This window comes from Helobdella robusta (genome assembly GCF_000326865.2).
Source record: "Helobdella robusta unplaced genomic scaffold HELROscaffold_16, whole genome shotgun sequence".
In the NCBI taxonomy this organism is placed as follows: Eukaryota; Metazoa; Annelida; class Clitellata; order Rhynchobdellida; family Glossiphoniidae; genus Helobdella; species Helobdella robusta.
In genome coordinates this window covers 1,384,129-1,405,672 of record NW_008703893.1, presented here as the reverse complement: position 1 = coordinate 1,405,672, position 21,544 = coordinate 1,384,129, and the positions used below count along the sequence as shown (strand labels likewise).

General features: G+C 31.9%; 5 protein-coding genes across 5 annotated transcripts; 1 reads left to right on the top strand and 4 right to left on the bottom strand.

Moving 5' to 3' along the window:
• Positions 1-219: 219 nt before the first annotated feature.
• HELRODRAFT_169684 (hypothetical protein) lies at positions 220-5,221 on the bottom strand (the record flags this gene model as incomplete). The annotated part of the gene is made up of 6 exons (XM_009015510.1): positions 220-801; positions 1,382-1,544; positions 1,920-1,964; positions 2,462-2,684; positions 4,850-5,021; positions 5,153-5,221. 6 exons carry the CDS (start codon positions 5,219-5,221, stop codon positions 220-222), a joined length of 1,254 nt encoding a protein of 417 aa, XP_009013758.1.
• Positions 5,222-5,746: 525 nt separating this feature from the next.
• On the top strand, positions 5,747-8,740 carry HELRODRAFT_169683 (hypothetical protein; the record flags this gene model as incomplete). The annotated part of the gene is made up of 3 exons (XM_009015509.1): positions 5,747-5,752; positions 5,823-6,015; positions 6,162-8,740. 3 exons carry the CDS (start codon positions 5,747-5,749, stop codon positions 8,738-8,740), a joined length of 2,778 nt encoding a protein of 925 aa, XP_009013757.1.
• A 1,420-nt stretch (positions 8,741-10,160) lies between these two features.
• On the bottom strand, positions 10,161-12,346 carry HELRODRAFT_190829 (hypothetical protein). Its single transcript, XM_009015508.1, has 2 exons — positions 11,437-12,346; positions 10,161-11,154 (listed from the first exon to the last, which is right to left on the bottom strand). The coding sequence occupies exons 1-2, from the start codon at positions 12,274-12,276 to the stop codon at positions 10,822-10,824; spliced, it is 1,173 nt and encodes a 390-aa protein (XP_009013756.1). The 5' UTR covers positions 12,277-12,346; the 3' UTR covers positions 10,161-10,821.
• Positions 12,347-13,235: 889 nt separating this feature from the next.
• On the bottom strand, positions 13,236-15,281 carry HELRODRAFT_169681 (hypothetical protein; the record flags this gene model as incomplete). Its single annotated transcript, XM_009015507.1, has 3 exons — positions 13,236-14,407; positions 14,543-14,824; positions 15,191-15,281. 3 exons carry the CDS (start codon positions 15,279-15,281, stop codon positions 13,236-13,238), a joined length of 1,545 nt encoding a protein of 514 aa, XP_009013755.1.
• Positions 15,282-19,624: 4,343 nt separating this feature from the next.
• On the bottom strand, positions 19,625-21,390 carry HELRODRAFT_75127 (hypothetical protein; the record flags this gene model as incomplete). The annotated part of the gene is made up of 5 exons (XM_009015506.1): positions 19,625-19,808; positions 19,929-20,036; positions 20,341-20,482; positions 20,707-20,958; positions 21,300-21,390. Coding segments are annotated over 5 exons (777 nt in total), but the record flags the coding sequence as incomplete, so codon positions are not given.
• Between the last annotated feature and the right edge of the window lie 154 nt (positions 21,391-21,544).

The window sequence follows — 21,544 nt, the reverse complement described above, 5'->3', positions numbered from 1 at the left end:
GTTATCATCATTTTCAGCAGCAGCAGTAACGTTATTAACTTCATCAAAATTCTGCCGTTAAAACAAAATTCTCCCAAGAAAAACAGACGGTAAAACGAATTAAAAACTAACCACAGAATTATTTTTTTATTCAAATAAATAAAAATAAACAAACAAAACATTTTATAATATTAAATAAACATATATAATATTAAAAATATAATATAATATAAAAATAACTTAATGCATTAAACCGCAGAAGTAATGGTCACACGTTAAGATGGGTTCATCGTTGAGTGGCTCGTCAACGCAATCGTAATGAATACAAAACTCGTACGGGCGTATAGCTGTACCGCATTTAATACCCAAGTTTCTCAATACCGTGTTCTCTGGTATTGGTATAAATTTGTCATTGTTGGGAATATGATTGTTGGTAGAGTTGTTGTTGTTGTTGCTGATGCTGCTACTGTTGCTGCTGTTGTTGTTGTTGCTGTTGTTGCTGTTGTTGTTGATGCTATTGTTGTTGTTGCTGTTGTTGTTGCTGTTGTTGTTATTGTTGTTGTTGTTGTGGTTATTGTTGTTGTTGTTATTCATAGTTGATCCCGCAGAGGTTTTGAAATTTTTCACGCGAATGCACACTTCATGTTGGCTATCATCTGCAGCAACTGTCTTCCTGTCGTCGCTTCTCTTGCCTCTACCGCTGATGTTGTCGTTCATCTTGTTGTTGTTATTGTTGTTATCTTGGTTGTTGTTGTTAGCATTTGCGTTGATGTTTTTGTTGTTGGTGGTTGCAATGTTGTTGTTTGGACTATCTCTGTTAGCCTTGGTGTCAACATTCATAATTGTAAGTAGTAACTTTTTTTTTTTTTTTATTCTTTAAAAATCAGGATCCTGACAGACGCAGAAACTGTAACAACATGCAAGGCAGTGAAACAAAATTAAACAAATAAGTGAGAAAATAAATACAAAAAGTGAGGAAGAGAAATGATAAAACATGAAAATAAAATATGTTAGAATATAATAAATAATAATAAGACAAATAAAAGAAAAGTAATTGACGATGGAATATAAAATGAAGTAACGGCAAATTGATAGACTAGATGATGACTTAGTGGGTTAGTGAGGTGATCGATAGATAAAGGCTAGGCCTGTGTGTGAAAAAGTTTAATGATTATTAATATATTTGGTGACTTATTAATAGACTAAATGATGACTTAGTGAGTTAGTGAAGTGATCGATAAAAGTGAGGTGATCAATAAGTAAAAACTAGTTCAGTAATGATGAAGTTTTCTTAAGTAATCGGCGAAACATCATTGTTATCATGAAAGCAACAACAACAACAACGACACCATCACAACTACAACATTACCACAACACCACCACAGACCACCAAAAAAAAAACCTTCCTGTAGAATGTAAACTTCCTGGCCGCCATGCCGCTCAGCTGGCCAATGAGACGTTCGAGCTGACGTACGGTGACGTCATCGTCCACAGAGGCGATCACGTGACCGGGATGGTTGTCCAGGAAATCGAACGGCAAGAAACGGAAGTATATTTTCACGCGTCTGCGTTTGTATGTGGGATAGTGGGGGAAAAAGAGAGATATAGGGTGCGAGAGAGCGAGAAAAAAGAGAGAGAGAAAGAGAGAAAGCAAAAGTCAAAAGAAACAGATATAAATAAAGAAAGTAGGAAAGAAATAGAGAGAGAAAGAGAGAGAGAGAGAGACAAAAAAGTGAGATAGTTTAGAATAAACGTAAGGTTATTTACGTCATCAACATCATCGTCGTCTTCATCATCGTCACCATTCGCCACCATCTTCATTACAATCAACACAAACACACAACAACTACTATTACTACTAATAATAATATTAATAATAATTATTATTATTTTATTATTAATAATATCATCATCATCATCATCATCATAAAACGAGCAACCTTGGATGGCCACGAAACAACTGGTTGTACTCTTCAAGGGAATGCCTTTATGGTGATGGTGATAACGATGGTAACAACAATGATGATGATGACAACAATGATGATGACGACGACGATGATGATGACGACGACGATGACGATGATTATGACCGTCACGATGAAGACAGCAAAGATCTTAACGACTTTAAAAGAGCAGTTTTATGCATAATACGCAATTATTTACGTCCACCCACGCTCGTACCAACTCACATGGAAAAATTCCTAGAACCCACGCACACACACACACACACACACACACACACACACACACACATACACACGCATACACACAAATTTCATGCATGCAGATACAGAAACGTTGAAATAACATTTTTATGGATTCATCGTAGATGCCGGCAAAGGTTACTAGAAAGAAATCATTTGTCGCTTTTATGTGCTTTGTATTAAGATATAAACACAAAAAAAACACACACACACAAGACACTCACATAAATACACACACACACAAACACACACACACACAAAACTGCACACACCCTCACCTCAAATACAAAAGGACGTTATGTAATTTATCAAACTGGACTATATCTTCAAGATGACCATTCCTCTTACTATCGCTACCAGCACCGCCATCGTCATCATCATCAACTTGACCATCATTATCACCACCACCATCATCATCATCGTGACTTTCTTTGACGAGTAGTAATGACGTCAGAGCTTCAACTTCGACGTCGTTTAGTGGCGAGGAGAGATCTCGAAAACCTGTTTGACGATGGTACGCCTTCAAAAACAAATTCCTAACTATTTGTTTACAATTATTTTTTCGTTTAACATACATACATCTATATACAATACAATACATCAGGGGTGGGCGAACTCCGCAAAGCTATTTTATGCGGCCCGCAAAGTCTTGTTCGCCATTAAAAAGGTCCTCAGCCAGACATTATGACCAAAAAAGGAACCGCAAATCTTAAAAAAATTCTCCTCCGGGTCGAAAAAATTTGCATATGCGGCCCTTCAAAGGTAAAATAGTTCTCAATGCGGCCCTCACAGTAAAAAGTTTGCCCACCCCCCGATATAAACGGTTATATTTCTACTTGCGTGTATATGTGTGTGCGTGTATGTGTGCGTGAATTTGTGTGCGTGAATATGTGTGAGCATGTATTAAATTAAGTTCTCATAAACGAATGAAATGGTAGAAGTAGTAGAAGTGATGAAAATGAGATAACGACGACGACAACTCCATGGAGTTTTAAGATGACTGATAGGCATAGAGCTGCATGGAGCTGGAAGACCTATGTTTAAAGCTGTTTACACGATCTCAAATTTTTCATTTCGTACGTTTATGATGTTGTCTGTGTTGTTGTTTTTAAAATTGTGATGAAATTCTCTTGTTAATGTTGCTAATGTATTTTTTCATTATAGTTTGTTAATGTTTTTGTTGAAATTGTTGATGTATTTGCTAGTGCTGTTTTGCCGTTTCTAATGTGTTGCTGTTGTTGTTTGCTTACGTTGTTGACGTTAATACTGTGATTAACGTGGAATTGAAGTTAATGTAGTTGTTGTTGTTGTTGTTATTGTTGTGTTGTTGTTGTTGTTGTTGTTGTTGTTGTTGTTGTTGTTGTTGTTGTTGTTGTTGTTGTTGTTGTTGTTGTTGTTGTTGTTGTTGTGGATTCCTAGCATAGCACTGAGAATTTTGTTGGAGAATGAAGTTGGTCAGGAAAAAGTAATTTGGGTTGTTTGTCTTTGCGTTCTTTTATCAAGGGTCTCGTTATTGAAATGATGTTATTAATGTTGTTATCGTGTTCGTGTCATTGCTGTTATAATTATTATCATCATTATTATTATGATTATTATTGTTGTTGTTATTATTATTATTATGATTGTTGTTATTATTATTCTTGTGGGGTTGATTAGCTTGTTGTTGTTGTTATTTATTTCTGTAATTGTGCTATGTCCCCGTTGTAAGTGTTTTTGCAGTTCATTAATGCAGCCTCCTTTGTTTCTTTCCATCGTTACAGTTTGGACATTTCATATGATGTGATAACGCCCATGATGAATATCAACAAAGACTAAGATGATGATATGATGGTGACGATGACGACGATGGTATGAAAAAGATATGATGATGATGATGATGACGATGATGGTGATGACGATGGTGATAATGATGATGACGATAACAAACAATGACGACGACGATGACGTTGATGATAATAATGATACAATATGGATGACGATGATAATATTGATACAATATGGATGATGATAATAATGATACAATATGGATGACGATGATAATATTGATACAATATGGATGATGATAATAATGATACAATATGGATGACGATGATAATATTGATACAATATGGATGATGATAATAATGATACAATATGGATGACGATGATAATATTGATACAATATGGATGATGATAATAATGATACAATATGGATGACGATGATAATATTGATACAATATGGATGATGATAATAATGATACAATATGGATGACGATGATAATATTGATACAATATGGATGATGATAATAATGATACAATATGGATGATGATGATAATAATGATACAATATGGATGATGATGATAATATTGATACAATATGGATGACGATGATAATAATGATACAATATGGATGATGATAATAATGATACAATATGGATGATGATGATAATAATGATACAATATGGATGATGATGATAATATTGATACAATATGGATGACGATGATAATAATGATACAATATGGATGATGATAATAATGATACAATATGGATGATGATGATAATAATGATACAATATGGATGACGATGATAATAATGATACAATATGATATAATTTTTTTTCTCGGTCATTGCCTTTGATGAAAATATAATTCTAGAAATTTTTTAACAGTTATTCAAATTTTTGTACCTGCGGCAAATATCTCCCTTGACACTGAGCCGGCACGTGTACTGGAAAATTCAAAGAATTCGAATAATTTTTTAGTGTTATTATCACGTAGAAGCCAATCCTGAGCTTTTTCAATGGTAGATAGGAAATTATTTGATTTTTGAAGACATTTGGCTGATGTTTCCAGTGAGCTCTGAAAAAAAAATTTAAGATTATGATTAATTTCAACTTATTTAATATTAATTGACTATAAAATTTTTTAAATTGCCCAAGAATTTCTTTGAAATGAGTTATAAAATGTAAAGTAAGAGATTAAAATCTAACTTCCTTTCTGTTTACACATTTTCCAGTTGCCTTAGCTTTCTTATCCGGTTTGATTTTCACTCTTTTCATTCTTAACAAACAAATTCATTAAGCTTTACAGTCACAACGCTGAATTATTACGTCAACTCGAATTGGAAAACAACAAAAAATAGCAAAACAGAAACAACTAGTGAATAATAAAATCGCTATTTATTAATCTACCATCGAATCCTTGAAACAAAATTTATGACATCAAGCTGTAATAAAGTTAAATAGTACATATCTTATGTTAGAACGGCAAAAATCAAACATTAGATCGAATATTTGCTAGAGTAGGAGCAGAACAAACATCATCATCTCTTGTTAGAAAGTGCTCCAACCAATTCAATTAATATTTCATCAATAGAAAAGGTGAAAAAATTGCCTAGCAACGAGATAATAGCGTGCATAAATTATTTTTCCTATTTTTTTTACCTTTTATTAGTTCATATTTTATTGATATTATTATTATTATTATCATTGTATCACATGATGATTTAGAGGCAATATTTTAAATTTGGCACCTTGAATTAAGCATTTTACCGCGCGTCGTCTGTAATTTTTTAAACATCCAACATGGAGGTCAAATATTATTTTATTTTATTGACTTTTGATATTTAGATTCATGTTTCATTTATTTGTATCATTACAGAAGTTATCGACGTACGGTCCAGATAATAAAAAAGACAAAAAGATTTTGGAGGAACTCAATAGTTTGATGATAAGTATTGCAAATGAAGTTCTTCTCTGCAGACCAACATCTATTTATCATTTTGTCGCCAGGACGCTTGAATCGCAGCTGGACAGGAGAACGTTATGGGAGATGCAGTTTGATAATGAAACCAGTTAGTGAGTTAGATCATTGTTATCATATAAATTTTCAAGGTTTTTACTAAAAGTTTCTACTTCTATGAAGCATAAACTACATAATATATTTTTACTTTTAGTTTTAGTTAGATTTACTAATAAAATTAATTGAATAAAAATTCAGGTGTTTACCCTGAAACGACTGGCATGAAACATAAAGAAACCAAAAACATGAACCCCAACATGTTTTCGAGAAAGACGTTTTTTGAATCTAAACTTAAAAAATCTCATAAATTCTATGCTAGGGACAGCTATCTATCTCATTTAGCCATGAAAAAGTTGGAACAAGAGGAAGTTCATAGTAAAAAATTGAATATAACCAAATTAGATTTGTTGGATAATGATAATAAGCCAAACTATCTGACAATGAATGGATATGAAATAAAACCACAAACATTACCCTATCAAAAGTCTTCAGACAATTCAGTTAAATTTGTTAAATTTAATTACATACCAAGTCATGATTGCAAACTAGAAGATGGTGTATATAAAAAAGTCCTGTCATCCATGAATTTGTTGATTGAAATTGCCAAAAACAATAAATCAACAAAATCTGGTTTCAAATTGTACCACCTGCTGAAAGAAACTAACATGACTCTCCAATATGATGCAAGTAATGGTGGAGTTATATCAGCCAACTGCTTGAAACCTTCCATTTTTAAGAAGCTGCAGTCTGACTCAAAGGCAAGAGTTAAATTCAAAAATGGGGAAGATGTTCAGTCTAAAGATAAAGAAATAAAAAGAGATAATTTCTCAAAGCTTGAAGGAAATGAAGAAAATAACAGCATGTTGAGTGAAAAGAGATCAGAAATGGATAGCCTTGATGGAATGTTAACTAAAAATAATTTCATGTCTGCTAGGAATTCTTTAGTTTCATTGAATGGTGGTAATACTAGTTCAATGAGCATCACATCCGAGTTTGAGTATAACAAAAAAGTCATCAGCTCCAGCAATGAATGTTTAACGTCATTCAACAGCAAAATGAGAATCAATCACACCCCCACCAAAATTGGAGTTGCCTGCCAAACAGCTGAAAACAGAGGTTCTAAAACTTGCCACTGTGGAGTTACATCAGTGAAGATGGACAAGGACAATGAAGGCGACAGAACATTCGAAGATAGCGAAAAGAGATTTGTATCAAATGCTAGTTGGAGAGTCAATGATGGTGAAACAAGATCGGATAAAAATTCCAACTCAGCTGTTGAGGGAACAACGAGTAGGTCATTTATTACTGATCAAACAGCAGATGAAACTTCATTGTACCGTTACATCCCACTCACTCATTCTCCAGAGCAGTTTGATTTTTTAAAATTAGACAAAAGCCATGAAATATCATGCAATAAATACCCACATGTCTTTCAACCGGTGCGCAATAAATTGAACTGCAAAAAAGATTTTATGGGTTCTAAATCAGAATCTAAATTAGTTAAACAGAATTGGTTTGACTATCAAATACGAAATCTTGTACACTCATCATCAGCTCAGACATTAGGTTCTAATAATAATAAAAATTTTGATTCTTTCAGTTGTAAAGAAAAGTTTGAATCTAAAATGGATTTGTTAAAGGCAGTTGATCAGTTATCCAGCAATCCTTCATTGGATCATCACGTTGTCAAGTTCAACAGTGAAGGTGCCCTGAGCCAAGAAAATTCAAAATTTAACAATCATTTGTTTTCAAACTTTTTTGGCAAGGAAAATGAAAACTTGAACAGTGGGGAGTACAATTCAGAAGGCCAGACAGTTGCCTCTAAAAACATTTCTAACTCAGAAAACAATGAACTGAACACAGTTTCTGAAACAGTGACCACAAGATATCCATGGCCATCTATCTATTATCAAACAACTTGGATTGACGAAAGTTACTGTTCGCTAGTTGCCGCCAGTGACAATCCCTTCTTCAATGAAAAGTTTTCAGTGCAAAGTTCGATTGATGCCCAATCAGGAATCAGTAAGGACTGGATAAATATAGATGAAGATGAGATAAATGGAGCAGGTTGGAGTGGTAACAATAATCAAACGCCGCCGGCTGGAGCAATGACTGCTGCTGATGCAACTACTGTTGATTTGGAGGAGACCTCCAAGCAGAATGATATAACAAGACATCATAAATCAGTTGTAACCACAACAGGCTCACTCAACTTGTTCAGGAAACTTATGAGAGAATTTGAAAAAACACCAGACGTTTTGGATAATGGAAGCGACTACATCAAGGAAAAACTCAGCACAAAAACATTCAATCCAGACAAATATTCATCTGAACCACCTGGCAGATCAAGAGTGAGAGGATTGATTAAAATATTTGACAAAACACCAGAAAAAGAAACCCTTCCACTTTCTCTAAGAAAATCACACAGAAGCTTTCAGAAGATAGAAACTGAAGCTAAATCAAGTGAAGAGTACAAAGATGATAATTTTGAAGATGAGACCAACGTACTAAATGTCTGGACCTCCCAAGTAATATTCGATTCTGAACAGTCAGCACATGAAAACGAAACAGATGGCGATATTTTCAATTGCCATGTTGAGGATGTGACCGCTGTTAATGGTACAATAGAAATTCACAATAATTTTTCTGATGACTTGAAAACTCCAAAAACCCAGCAACACCAAGAGAATCCAAAAGATGCGTTGAAATTAAAAAGCGAGACTGACAAGAACATCGAAAGATTAAGCAGCCCTAAATTAGAAGAAAGTGAAGTTTAATTTATAAAAAACAAAACAACTCCATCATGCATGCATTCATCCATAACTACTTCTTAACAAAACGGAGCATTAAAATACATTTAATCATTCAAAACATCATTTGACCAATGAGTTACCCTTAATATTTCTATGAATTTACTATCGTTATAATTAAATTTTAATACAAATTAAATTAATCTATTAGATGAGGGCTATTTTCATACAAAGGTTTTTATTAATAAAATTTACAATTATGATAATAATGCCAGCCATGTTTCTTCTTGTATAAAATAAATAAATAAATATGTAACAATGAAACGCTTTCGATTAATAAAGCACAAATACACACCTCTTTATAAACTATTCATCGGCGTTGTTTGCTCAATTGCAAAATTAAAAATGTGACCACCGTTAATGGTGCAATACTTCACTAATACATCATCCCAATACATCATTCACCGTCGTGCTTTTCACCATGCAAATAAGTGTTTCTTCAATTTCGACAACTTACTATATGAAAACACTTGTAAAGTGTAAATTACGCCCTATATGTTAAAAGTTTATCTCAATAGATTATAAGCTGCTACAGCCAGTTGGAGCGCTACTAGAATGGGATGATTTAGTTTGTAGATGTACAGTGTAGACCCGTGTGCATTAGATGATATATTATTATAGAGAAGACCGTTAGAAATGTAGAATAAGGTAATTTCATGCGAAATGCGAAGAAACGAACCTCAATAACGAATCGTGCTAACAATGCTACCCTCTTTGAATATGTGTTTCATTTATATACTATATACGTAATTATATATAAGCATATGTATATACATATACAACACACTCAAAATAACCATCTAAATTTACAGACATATTTTATATATAATCGTTAAAAATATAAATTCTCAATAAATTTTGTCCAACAAACAACATACAAAAACACAAAAAAAAAGTTAATAAAATATGGAGAACAACACAGAAACATTTACGGACTCGAGTACGTATATATATATATATATATATATATATATATATATATATATGAGGATTGATAATGAACGTTTAGCTCGTGTGCACATAGAAACTGAAAACAGAATTTTTACAAAGATACTTTTTGGAAATAAACACGTACATATAAATTGGTTAATAGATATTAATAGTGTATGTGTGTGTGTGCGTGTGTGTGTGTGCATTCCTTAATTCAATAAAGGATGTGGAAATAACAATACAATAAACAAATTATCATTTGAAGAATTTATGAAAAAAAATAAATAAAAATCTTAAATAACTTAGTTGAAAGAGAAAAAAACAAATGAATAAATACTCAACAAATAGATACGAATAAAAAATTAGGAGGAACATCTAATGATTCTTTACAGTAATATCGACCATATTTTTTCTCAATAAATAAAAAAAATAATTAAAACAAAAAGACAGAAAAAAATAAATAGTAGGAAATTGGTGTTTTTTTAGGCAAATTATCAATGGTTTCTAGTGGATTAATTTGACTGAAAATACAAAAAAGGATAAGGAAAAAAAAATTATAAAATGAAAAACTAAAAAATAGAAAGTATAGCTACAAATCATGTAATCTGCATGTCGTTTGATTGAAATTATTAACATCATACGTAACAGTTACTTCATCTAGCATGGTGAATGTTAGACATATTTTTCTTATATACAAATCAATAAGGGTACTTAATATAAATAAATGAATCAATGATGAAATCTCGCCTGACGAACAAGTAACATAAGCATGACTTTGTTTGTGGAAAGTAATACCAATTAGGAACAAAAAACAAGGAGCAAATATACAGACAGTTTTCGTTTATTCAAAATTTTAAAACAATAAATAAACTAAAAAATTTGTTAACAGATGAAATATAAACTTATTTTAAATGACAAGATATGACTTGTTGACTAACATCGATGGGATTATATCAATCAACCTATAACAAATTTCGTGTCTGTACTAATGACCAACTTCTCTAACAATTTTTCAACAGATTTACTTTAGCACTGATATATAAATATGAATATGTAACAACTTAACAACAAACAAAATCGCATTTTAAACATAATAAACGTTTAAACATTAAATCAACTTAAACGTTATAAACGTTTAAATAGGTCCCACCCCCATGCACACGTTTTTTGTGTCGGGCCAATTGCATCGTCCATTTAAAAGTTTCCCCGCATAAGTTACATCGCCTCAATTTCAATGCCAAATGTGTACCCTGGATGTGATTCTTAAGAGAGAGTGGGTTGCTGAGTGTGGCGTGGCAGATGTGGCAAGTTCGGGACTGAGGTTTTGATTTGTCTGTGATCTTCTGCGACTGACTCATTACAAATTCACAGATGTCTTGCATGAGATTGTTGTAGTCCGCAGTCGAACCCGAAGCTGCCTGGTTGGTTGTGTCAATGAAAGCCGAAGCATCCTGTGTAATGTTTATATTCATTCAATGATTATATTAGTAATAAATTAAAATATGAAGAAAATGCTGGTTGCTGAAAAATTGTGATGAAATAAATAAGTGAATAAATTTGAATGTACTCTAGAAAAATATGAATAAGGTTGATATGACAGAAAAATATCTAATTAACTACTAGACTTTGAATAACAAAAATATGTACTTACATATGACAACATTTATTTATATTTTGCCATAAAAATTACAAAATAATTGATTCAAGATAACTGAGAAAGCAGCACTACGCACAATCGTCATGGCATCTGTAACATTCAATTTCTGTCCATCGAATCTTTTGTTTGATTTTTTATTTTTAACACTGTGCTTTATAACCCTATTGGAATAGCCAGTCATTTGCTCCTGCTGGAACTCAGTGTTTCCATTGTTCCAATCATTTTGTGAAGCATTCCAATCAGTAACATTTGACAGGCTTTGATTGTACTCATTATTTTGAAGGTGGTGATCGTACGACTGGTTGTTCTCAACATCTGCACCCCCTCCACTTGTATCTTTTACATGGTCATCATCTGCTATGTCTATCAGCTCTTGCTTTACTTGGGTGTAATGTTGATTGGACTGATTCTCTATAGTGTTGTTGTAATCATTTGTTGTGTAGTTGACACTTGAGGATTTTGATCTTCTGGAATTAACATTGTTACGTTTATTTCTTTGCAATGGTAAAGAATGATTTTGTGGCGCTAATTCTTCAATATCAGCAGGCTCTGGTTTTATGGGAACATCAACGAAGCACTCTTCGTTACTATTATTTAACGCAGCTGACGAGTTCTGTTCACTTTCGTCGTCGTCAACGCACCTATTGATGTTGAAGCTTGAATTGTTATGATGGTGGTGGGAAATGGAGAACTCATCAGAATCAATCTGTTGGGCGTATTCCAAGAGGGAAGGTTCGCAATTAGGAGTTATGGTTTCGGAGAAGCAGATTAATGTTGAAGCATCGGCACTGCCGATCGTGATTCCGATCATGGCGTCAATACGGAACGACGAGTGCATCGGCAATCCGTTCTTACATAGCAACGGAATCGCGTTTGATAGAAGCTTTTTCAAACTTTCTTTATCACACATTTTCATCGATCCTAATTTAAAGTTTTGACAGTTATTCAGGTTCAAATAATATTTTAGAAATATTTTTTCACAAAATCTGTTAATTTTTTATTTACTAACCAATTTAAATTTACCAAAGACACTAAATACATAAATGTCAGTTGAAAACTTTACAGATACTAAGCATGAAATCCTCAGAGGTGTGTGCTTTCCATCATGGGTTAAATGTTTCAATAATAATAATACTAAACTGCCAAAGCGTCATATTATAAAAACTGGTCAAGTTAATGTCCTATGTATTGTAATGACCAAATTGATGTCCGTTGCTGCAGTGGAGGACGAATGCAGGGACTCTTGTTTGCCCACCACGACTCGAGTTGCTCATATGATCTTCAACCCAATGTCACGACGTATCATGCGATTTGACAGTAGAAAAAACGCTTAGTACAAACTACGGTTATCATTTACACTCAATGGCAGATTTGTATATTTAAGCAAGATAACATTTCAAATAGTTGACGTTGTTTATTTGTAAACTAAAAAATAAGTACTAAACTGAACAAACATCATAAAAAACAATCCACTTCAGGCAAATGTAGCCACTAGAGATTTCACGTGTTCCACAAATGTAAATTAAGACTTATTACATAATTCTTGTTTAATAAATTTTACAAAATAGACAAAATTAACGAATCTCTTAGTTTGATGTTTTAAATAATACAAAATATGAATTGCTTTCAGAGCGTACTAGAGGATATAAAAATAAAATAAAATAAATATAAAATAAAGTATGAATAATGAAATAATATTTTACACTGCTTCCATTAACAATACAAAATTGCTTAGACTAGCTGAATAAATAACTGAATGAAATAAACGAAACATATTAGTAAAATAGAGTAGTTAGTCAAATCACAATCCACACAACAGATGGTTAAAAACTTCGAAATGCATGCATAAGATTAAGAAACAGTTACAACAAAAGATCAGACAAGTTTCATGATGGATATGGCTGAATGATTGTCGTCATCTATCTCACCCTGACCAACCAGTAACAAATCCAATTCGTTGCTCAAATTATTCAGGCCAGGTGGATAATCAAGACAATTTTGAGTGAATGTAATCCTGCTCGGCAAATACAGGTGATCAATTTCAGAGTTCAATCTTTTCAACTTCAGTTTTTTCCTGCTATTTCCAGCTGCAGCTTTTAAATCAATTGTATAAATTTCATTGGAGAAACGACTAACAACATAGACTAATGATGGGTCTTGCGAATGATTCAATGAAATATATCTCGGAACCCACGTGTCTGAATTGAAATGGTAGTTTGTCAGTAGCTGGCCAGTTGGTGAGTATCTTGATAGGTACCACTCACTTGAATGGAACTTCCTGAAATCTACCTTGCTCACACAAATGAGCAGATCGCCATCATCTGATTTCTGAACTAAATTTGAGATGGTATGATTGTGAGATATATCAAGTTTCAACTCTTTTTCTAAAACTAAATTTACTGGATTTGAGTAAATATGAAGTAAGTATTGTCTATCTTTTAATACTGTAACTAATATTTTGAAACTACTGTTAGTAGAAAATGTTTCTTTGTTTGCCTTAGTAACGAGAGATATGTCAGCACTGTAAATGTTTGCATCATCAAAACTTCTGAATAAGTTTGCCTCACAATCACCCTGGTCATCATTCAGGGAGTTGCAAACATTATTTTCGGTATCAGATTCTTCCAAATCATTGAAATCATGCACATTAAGTCTGGAGTTATGATTGACGAAATGGCTGACGAACATTCTGTATGGAAAGACGTCCTTTAATTTTAACTTACTCACTAATTTGTCCTCTACTCTTATCATCCAGAACCCTGGCAAGGCTTTGTCTGAAATGATAAGGTACCCATTGTCCATGGAGATCATGTCATAGAAATGAAATGTGTCCTCATCTACTGGCAACTTTATTTCGAGATGTGATAGGCTCATGAACGGACTTTTCATACTGAAAACAAAAATGCGAGGATTCTTGTGGCAGATGAAGTAAATGTTGTTGTTCACTGTACACAGGCCGATGACTGCCTTCTCTCTTGGAATTGCAATATGACCAACCTCTAACAAGTCAGCTCTAGATGCTTCTGACGGTTCTGCCTGTGGGATATCTTTAAAATTAAAATGTTAAATATTTATATTTGAAGATAAAAAATAATGTTCATGTCTTATAATTTGTTGAAGTAAGATTTGAAAATCTTGAAAATAGTTGAAATGAACTTTAAAACATGTTAATTAATACTAACAAGAGGAGCATGACTTGAGATTTTCAAGATGCATCGTGATGTGAGATTGATTTGTAGACACTAAGCATTCCAGAAATGACATGTAATGCATGTGTGTTTTGAACTCCAGAAAAATGTCAACCAATCTTCTGTTTCTGTCTTGATTGCACTGGAGCCTTTCTATGCTTTGTTTCTCTTTCAATGTTAAAACTCTCTTCTCAAACATCTGAGACAGGAGACCGTTCTTTGTATCAATATTGTTCTCCAAATATGTGTATCTAGTCTGTAACTTACATTTGTAACCTTTAAGTGGAAAAATTTATTAAATATTTTAGCTATCTTATTTCAGAATACAAACAAATATTTTTTAAATTTATAAATTTTAAGAGGTCCTTTGACAACTTGCAGCAAGCATTTTAATCTTGTTATCTGTAACTTATGAATTTGATTATAAAATTATTTTAAAACCTAAAACGGGTATAAATATAACAATCAACTATAATGAACAAATGAATAATTTTACAATTTGTGATTATTTTGTATCAAAAATTTGAATGTGAAAATTAAAAAAGTGAAATAAAAAAGATCTGACAAAATTTCCATACTAAAAATAGAATTAAATAAATCTCAAGTGTTACGCATAACTTTACAAGATTACGTTACAATTACTTTGATTAGAGCAGGCATCGCAAAATGAGTCAACACCCTCAACTGTAGAAAATTTATTTTGTTGAGTGTTTCTCATCTTAACTTTGACCATTCGAGTGTTCTATTAATTTTATTATCAAGCAGGGGTATAACCAACAACTTCATAAGTACATACTCTCAATTGAAATACTTTTATTTATCAATAACCTTGATCATGAATTGATAATATAATCTGTAATGAATAATTTAATTAAATAAATAATCATATAATCAATGAACAATAAATAAAATTATACCCATTTATTATAGTATTATTATAAGAACATTAAAAATAAATATAAATAAACAATATATGACAGATAATATAAATTATGTAAAAAACATATATAGATTTTAATTTATATTATAATACAATAATAATATAATTATAACATATTTGATTTAATAACATTATGATTATATATTATAATTATTTTATTAAAATTAAATTTAAAAATTAACCAATTAAAGAAGCAAAAGATTTTGTGTAGTAGTGTCATCATGTCATTAGGATTAAATTATAAACACTAGCCCACTACTATATATTACTACCTGTCATTTATTTTAATTTAAGTTTTGTTCAAAATTTTAATTAATTAAAACTTAAAAATTAAAATTAAACTTTATCCACTTTTTTATTAAGTTTTAGAAAAAAATACGAGATGACACTTTACATAAATTACCCATTATAGAAAACAATTTCAATCTAACTGCACAGATAACAGATCGCATTCCCATCGCTTTTATTTTACAATTTAAATTTTAAAAAAATAAATTTAAACAAATCTACACTAAATTCACGTACGCCATGTTCGTTATGTTTCACGTTTAAAAGTAAAACTAATAATAAGAATGGTTGCTAGATATCACCAAATTTGAATCATATACTTAGAATCATATAATTAGAATCTCATAACTAGAATAAATTAATAATTAATAATTAATTAGTTGAACTAATCGATTAATTCAATCAATCAGTGGGGCTATTTGACATGCTTAGATTGTTGGCTTACGAAATTGCATGGATTTTAACGAGCAAGCTATATGAAATATTCACTTGACTTAATATGCTTAAAACATTGAAGTAATTCTATCTAATTTTATTTAATACGATTATGTATTTTAAAATTATTTTGTTAATTTGAATATAAAAATTGTTTTTGGTCCGGTGAAATCCGGTGGCTTACTGAAGCCGAAGGTTGGTTTACTAGGATTGAACTGGTCGCCCTTTTTTTACACTATTCGATTATGTTCAAAATTTGTTTGCTTATGAAATCTATCTTCATTATATTCAATGAATATTTTACATTCTGCTGGGGCTCATAGAAACTGGTTGCTGAAATCATACGCTGGCTTACTGCGGGGGCTTACATGGTTTCATAGAACACTTATGAAAGCGGTTTTTTGTACATATAATGCTTCAAATAAATGAATATATTCATAACACAATTATTTTTGTCAATATAAATATAGAAATTGCTTTTGTCTGGTGAAAAATAGTGTCTTACTGAAGCCGTAGGTTGGCTTAATCGGATTTTTTTTTTCATGTATACAATACTATGAGATCGATCAATCAATCAAATCAATCAAATCAATCAATTAATCAATCAATCAATCAATCAATCAACCAACTATTCAATCAATCAACCAACCATTCATTCAATCAACTAAACTTCGAAACTTTCTGATTGGCTGGTTGAATCTGCTATATTGCTTTTTATATAAACATATAATCTTATTAATTATTTGTAATTTATACTAGTCACTTTATTATTATTATTATTATTATTATTATTATTAAAAAACTTAATATAGCGTTCGTTATAGCAGTTTTCACAAACGCTATCAAATTATAACTAATATTAATAACAAAATAGCAAGAATGAAAAGAAATGAACTATAATAAAAAAAAGTATGTCGTTAATTGTCTTTTAAATTCAACAATGTTCAATCGCATTTTTACAACGTCAAAGTTCATCTTGACAAAGTCAATATTTCCCTATATATACAGCAAGGAGCACTGATGATGATTCATTCAGAATCGAAATATGGCCTTATTTGCAACATGAATTCGAAAAATAAGTTTATTTTGAATTTTAATAAACTAAACGTTCACCAAAAAACTTTAGTGAGAAAAAACGAACAACAAACATATTAACGCCAAACATTCGGTAGAATTTATAAAATATTGTAAAAATTATGGTCTATTACCAACATATATATATATAATATAATATATATATATAAAATATAAATTCATAATAAAAGCAACAGTAATTAGTGTTATATATGTACGCACGCAGTTCAAATTTTTCTGGTAGAATTCAAAATAGTTTGAGACCACACCTTGCTTAACATCCTATTCCAAGCCGAGCCAAGCCAAGCCGAGCCAATATGCGTAGATTTATAAACGCTTTTATATTAAAATTTTTCTCCCTTTATATACGAATATTCCAATATAGCAAATTCTCCATCCTATTTAAAAAATTTCTTTGATGCTTTGTAATCAGTCCGGTCACAAAAATCATTATCGATATCGCGAGGAAATCAAATTGAAATTTTTTTTAAAATTGTTCATAAAAGTAACTAGTATATAGTGAAAAAATTAAATTTTTCTGAAAAAATTCAAAATAATTTGAGACTACACCATAACACAATTTGAATGTGTAAATACAACATTATAAACTTATTATAACTACGTATAGGTATACATCTATCTATTTCTTTATTTAGTTTTGCCTACATATATTTGGTCAAATTTATTTGATAGGAATTGAATAAAACCTTTATACCAGCTGATTAACTACCATCCAGTAAAATAACTACTGTTAACATGACGTCATTTCCTCCAACAATTTCGCAACAAATTACCCATCCTATTTAATGAAATTTGATTTTTTTTAATTAGTCAGGTCACAATCATCATCATCGATAGCGCAATGAAATCAAATTGAGAATTTTTTAAATTTTTGAAAAAGTATCTTTATTCATTTTATGATACTACCCGGTTCAATAAGATACTGTTTAGAATCATACATATATATAGAGAAGGGGTGGGCAGACTTTTTGCAGTGAGGGCCGCATTGAGAACTATATTACCTTTGAAGGGTTCCATATGTATTTGAATAGCAAATTTTTTTGGATCCGGGGGAGAATTTTTTAAAGATTTTTCGCTACTTTTTCTCTTCTATTGGTCATAATGTCTGACTTATTTGTAAAAAGTTTTTAAAAAATTTGTGACATATTAAAAAATTTATAAAACAATAATTCGTATTAAGTTTGATCTTGAAAAAAAACCTAGAAACTCAAAAACGCGACATTTTATAATTAAACTTTTGTATCTGACAATTGAAATAAAATGACTTTAACGAAAAAAAAATAAAATAAAATTAGTCTAATTGACGTGAGAATTAAGGTGACTGGAGAGAAATTTTAAAATTTAACAATTCGTATAAATAACAGATTTTTTTGTACAAAAATATTCATAAATATTCGTTGTAAAATTAATAAAACAATGGGAAAAAACATTAGAGTAAATCATATTAAAAGTGGAAATATACATAGCAATAATGATGAAAAAATAACAAAACGACAAACAATACCTATCGTTGTAATAACGTTATAATCGTAAAATCTACACGTACGATTTAACTTTAACCATAGTTGTCATTTAAAATTATCCATATTTATTTAAATTTTTATGACTACACGATTTTTGAAAAAACTTAATACATAATATATAATTAATAAATAATTTATTAACATAGGGGTGAAAAATATTCAATTTTACAAAAAAAAATGTTTTAATTATTATGATTACACGAAAAAATATGATACGAAAATAAATAATAAACATCTTAAAACGTTTGAAAACCGATTTTGTATTTGAAAGCATTACCGATGAAATTCAGTTTCAAACTGAAAACTAACGCTGGAATGGTGATATCTAAATTGGCAAACACCCACCAAATAATAATCTACCGCTATGAAATGTGCTAAAATATTCATCTAATACTCAACTAAAATCCCAACAAAATAGTCAACCATGTTTCCAGTAACAAGCCAATCAATCAGCCAACCGGCAATCAACTGATTGACCAAGCAAATAACCAGTCAATCATCTTTCTGGCTAAATGAACGAATCAAAGAACCAAATAAACAACAGCATCATGAAGGATAATTTTATTATGCCAATTAAATAATAAATAGGCAGACAAATGAATACTCGGCTAACGAACGACCTTTCACCTTGACCTTCACCCCTGACCTCAACCGGACACTAATCCATCAACTCAATATTAATGTAGAAATATGAGTGATAACAATAAATAGGCAAATATTTATTACCCAGCTGACAAAAATAACCCCTAAATCAACTAGCCCAACAGATGACTTTGACCTTTGACCGTAACCTCATCAACTGAGATTAGTGCAGAAATATGAGTGATTGAGTATTAGAAGTTCGATGAGTTCCCTCTCGTACCTCACGGCAGTCAGGCTGAACAGAGGATCTGTTTCAGGTGAACGAAGGAGTGTGGGTGCAAACACAATGGCTAGGTTCTCTGCGTTCATCATGTTCTTCTGCTGTTTCTCTGTTACTCTGTTTGTTGTTCATGTTTATAAAAATTATTTTATTATGTATATTTTACATATCTCTCTCTCTCTCTTTCCCCCTCTCTCTCTCTCACTCTCACATAATTAAACAATTTAATAAATTGACCTGTGCAGATGGGAGATGAGATGTTTGAGGGTGTGATTGTGGGCTGGCGGTAGCAGTTCGAAGCTGTTCTTTATCTGCTCCAACTTTTGAGTGTTGTTCAAATCATCCCTGCCTATCATTTGGGAGACAGCCATTAATGCATTCATTTAACTCTGGTCAAAACCATAAAAATGAATTGCCATAACAACTCATAACATTTCAATCAATCAAATGATTCATTTATTCAATCATTCAATCAATCAATCAATCAATCAATCAATCAATCAATCAATCAATCAATCAACCAATCAATCAATCAACCAAGCAATCGATCAATCAATCAACCGATAACCGATTAACCAATTAATCAATCAATCAGCAATTCAAAAACATAAACCACCAATGAACCGACAGCCACTGCACAAACGAAAACTCACGGACGATGTCGATTACTTTGAAGTAGACTTCAAACGTGATCAGTGGAATAGGTAGGAGTCTGAAATACAATTTAAGAACGCTGGCGATGGTGTTCAGATCGTCGTATCTATCTACTGATATATCTGTTTGATCCCCATCTGTCAAGTGTGTGTGTGTGTGTGTGTGTGTGTGTATGTGTGTGTGCATGGTAAGTAAAAACGAAAGTGGCTTCCAAAAAAAATTATTACAATGGACGCTATTAACTTTGAAAGAACAGTTTGACGTACAGTATTGAAAGATAGCAACATCGTTTAGTTAATTCTATCTTTTAATCAAAGCAACTAAAAAATTGAAAAGAAACTTTGCAATAGAAAGCACTAACCCTTGTCAAAAGACATCCTGATGGCCTCAACGTCATCATGGAAGCCTGCCACCCTGTACAAGCCTTCCGACTCAATTCCTCTCTTCTCAATCTCCCTGATGCACATCTCAACAACAGCTGGAATCAACGTGTTCTGCGCCTTGACTAGCGTCGTCAGGTCGACACCGAACACTCGCTTGACGTACTTCATGTCAGGCATGCAGTCATTTGGCACCTTCTCTGAACATTTCTTGTGGGCATTGAATCCGCAGTCTGTGTTACGAGTTGAGATCAATACTCTATAACATTATTTTCTATAGTAAAATATAATAATCTGGATTGTTAGGCAGCAATGAAGTCAGTAGAAGCGCGACTTTCAGAGAGGGAAAGAAAGAGAGAAACAGAGAGAGGAGAGACACAGAAGATAAAAGCTGCATGCAAAATATGATTGAACATCCCACATATTGTAATGAATAGATTGACAATGATCAAAAGAGTTGAAAGAGCCAACCGATGATTTACAAAAATATTAAACTAGCAGCCTAAGCAATTTTCAAAGCCCTAACAGTTAAAACAAAACAAAATTTTTTTGAATAAGAAGAAACAAAACTGACCTTGACATTTGACGCCCTGAGCAATGAGACCCCAGAGAAAGTTGGCACAAAAGTCACACCAGTGTGGTCCTTTGAATGTGTACAACTGCAAGGTAAAAAATTAAATAATAGTAGCAAACAAATCTTCTGCTAATTCAAAAAAAATCTTTCAACTTATCACACATATGTCAGTCAAAGAACACACCTAAAAGCACACATACCACACACACACACACACACACACACACACACACACAAACACACGG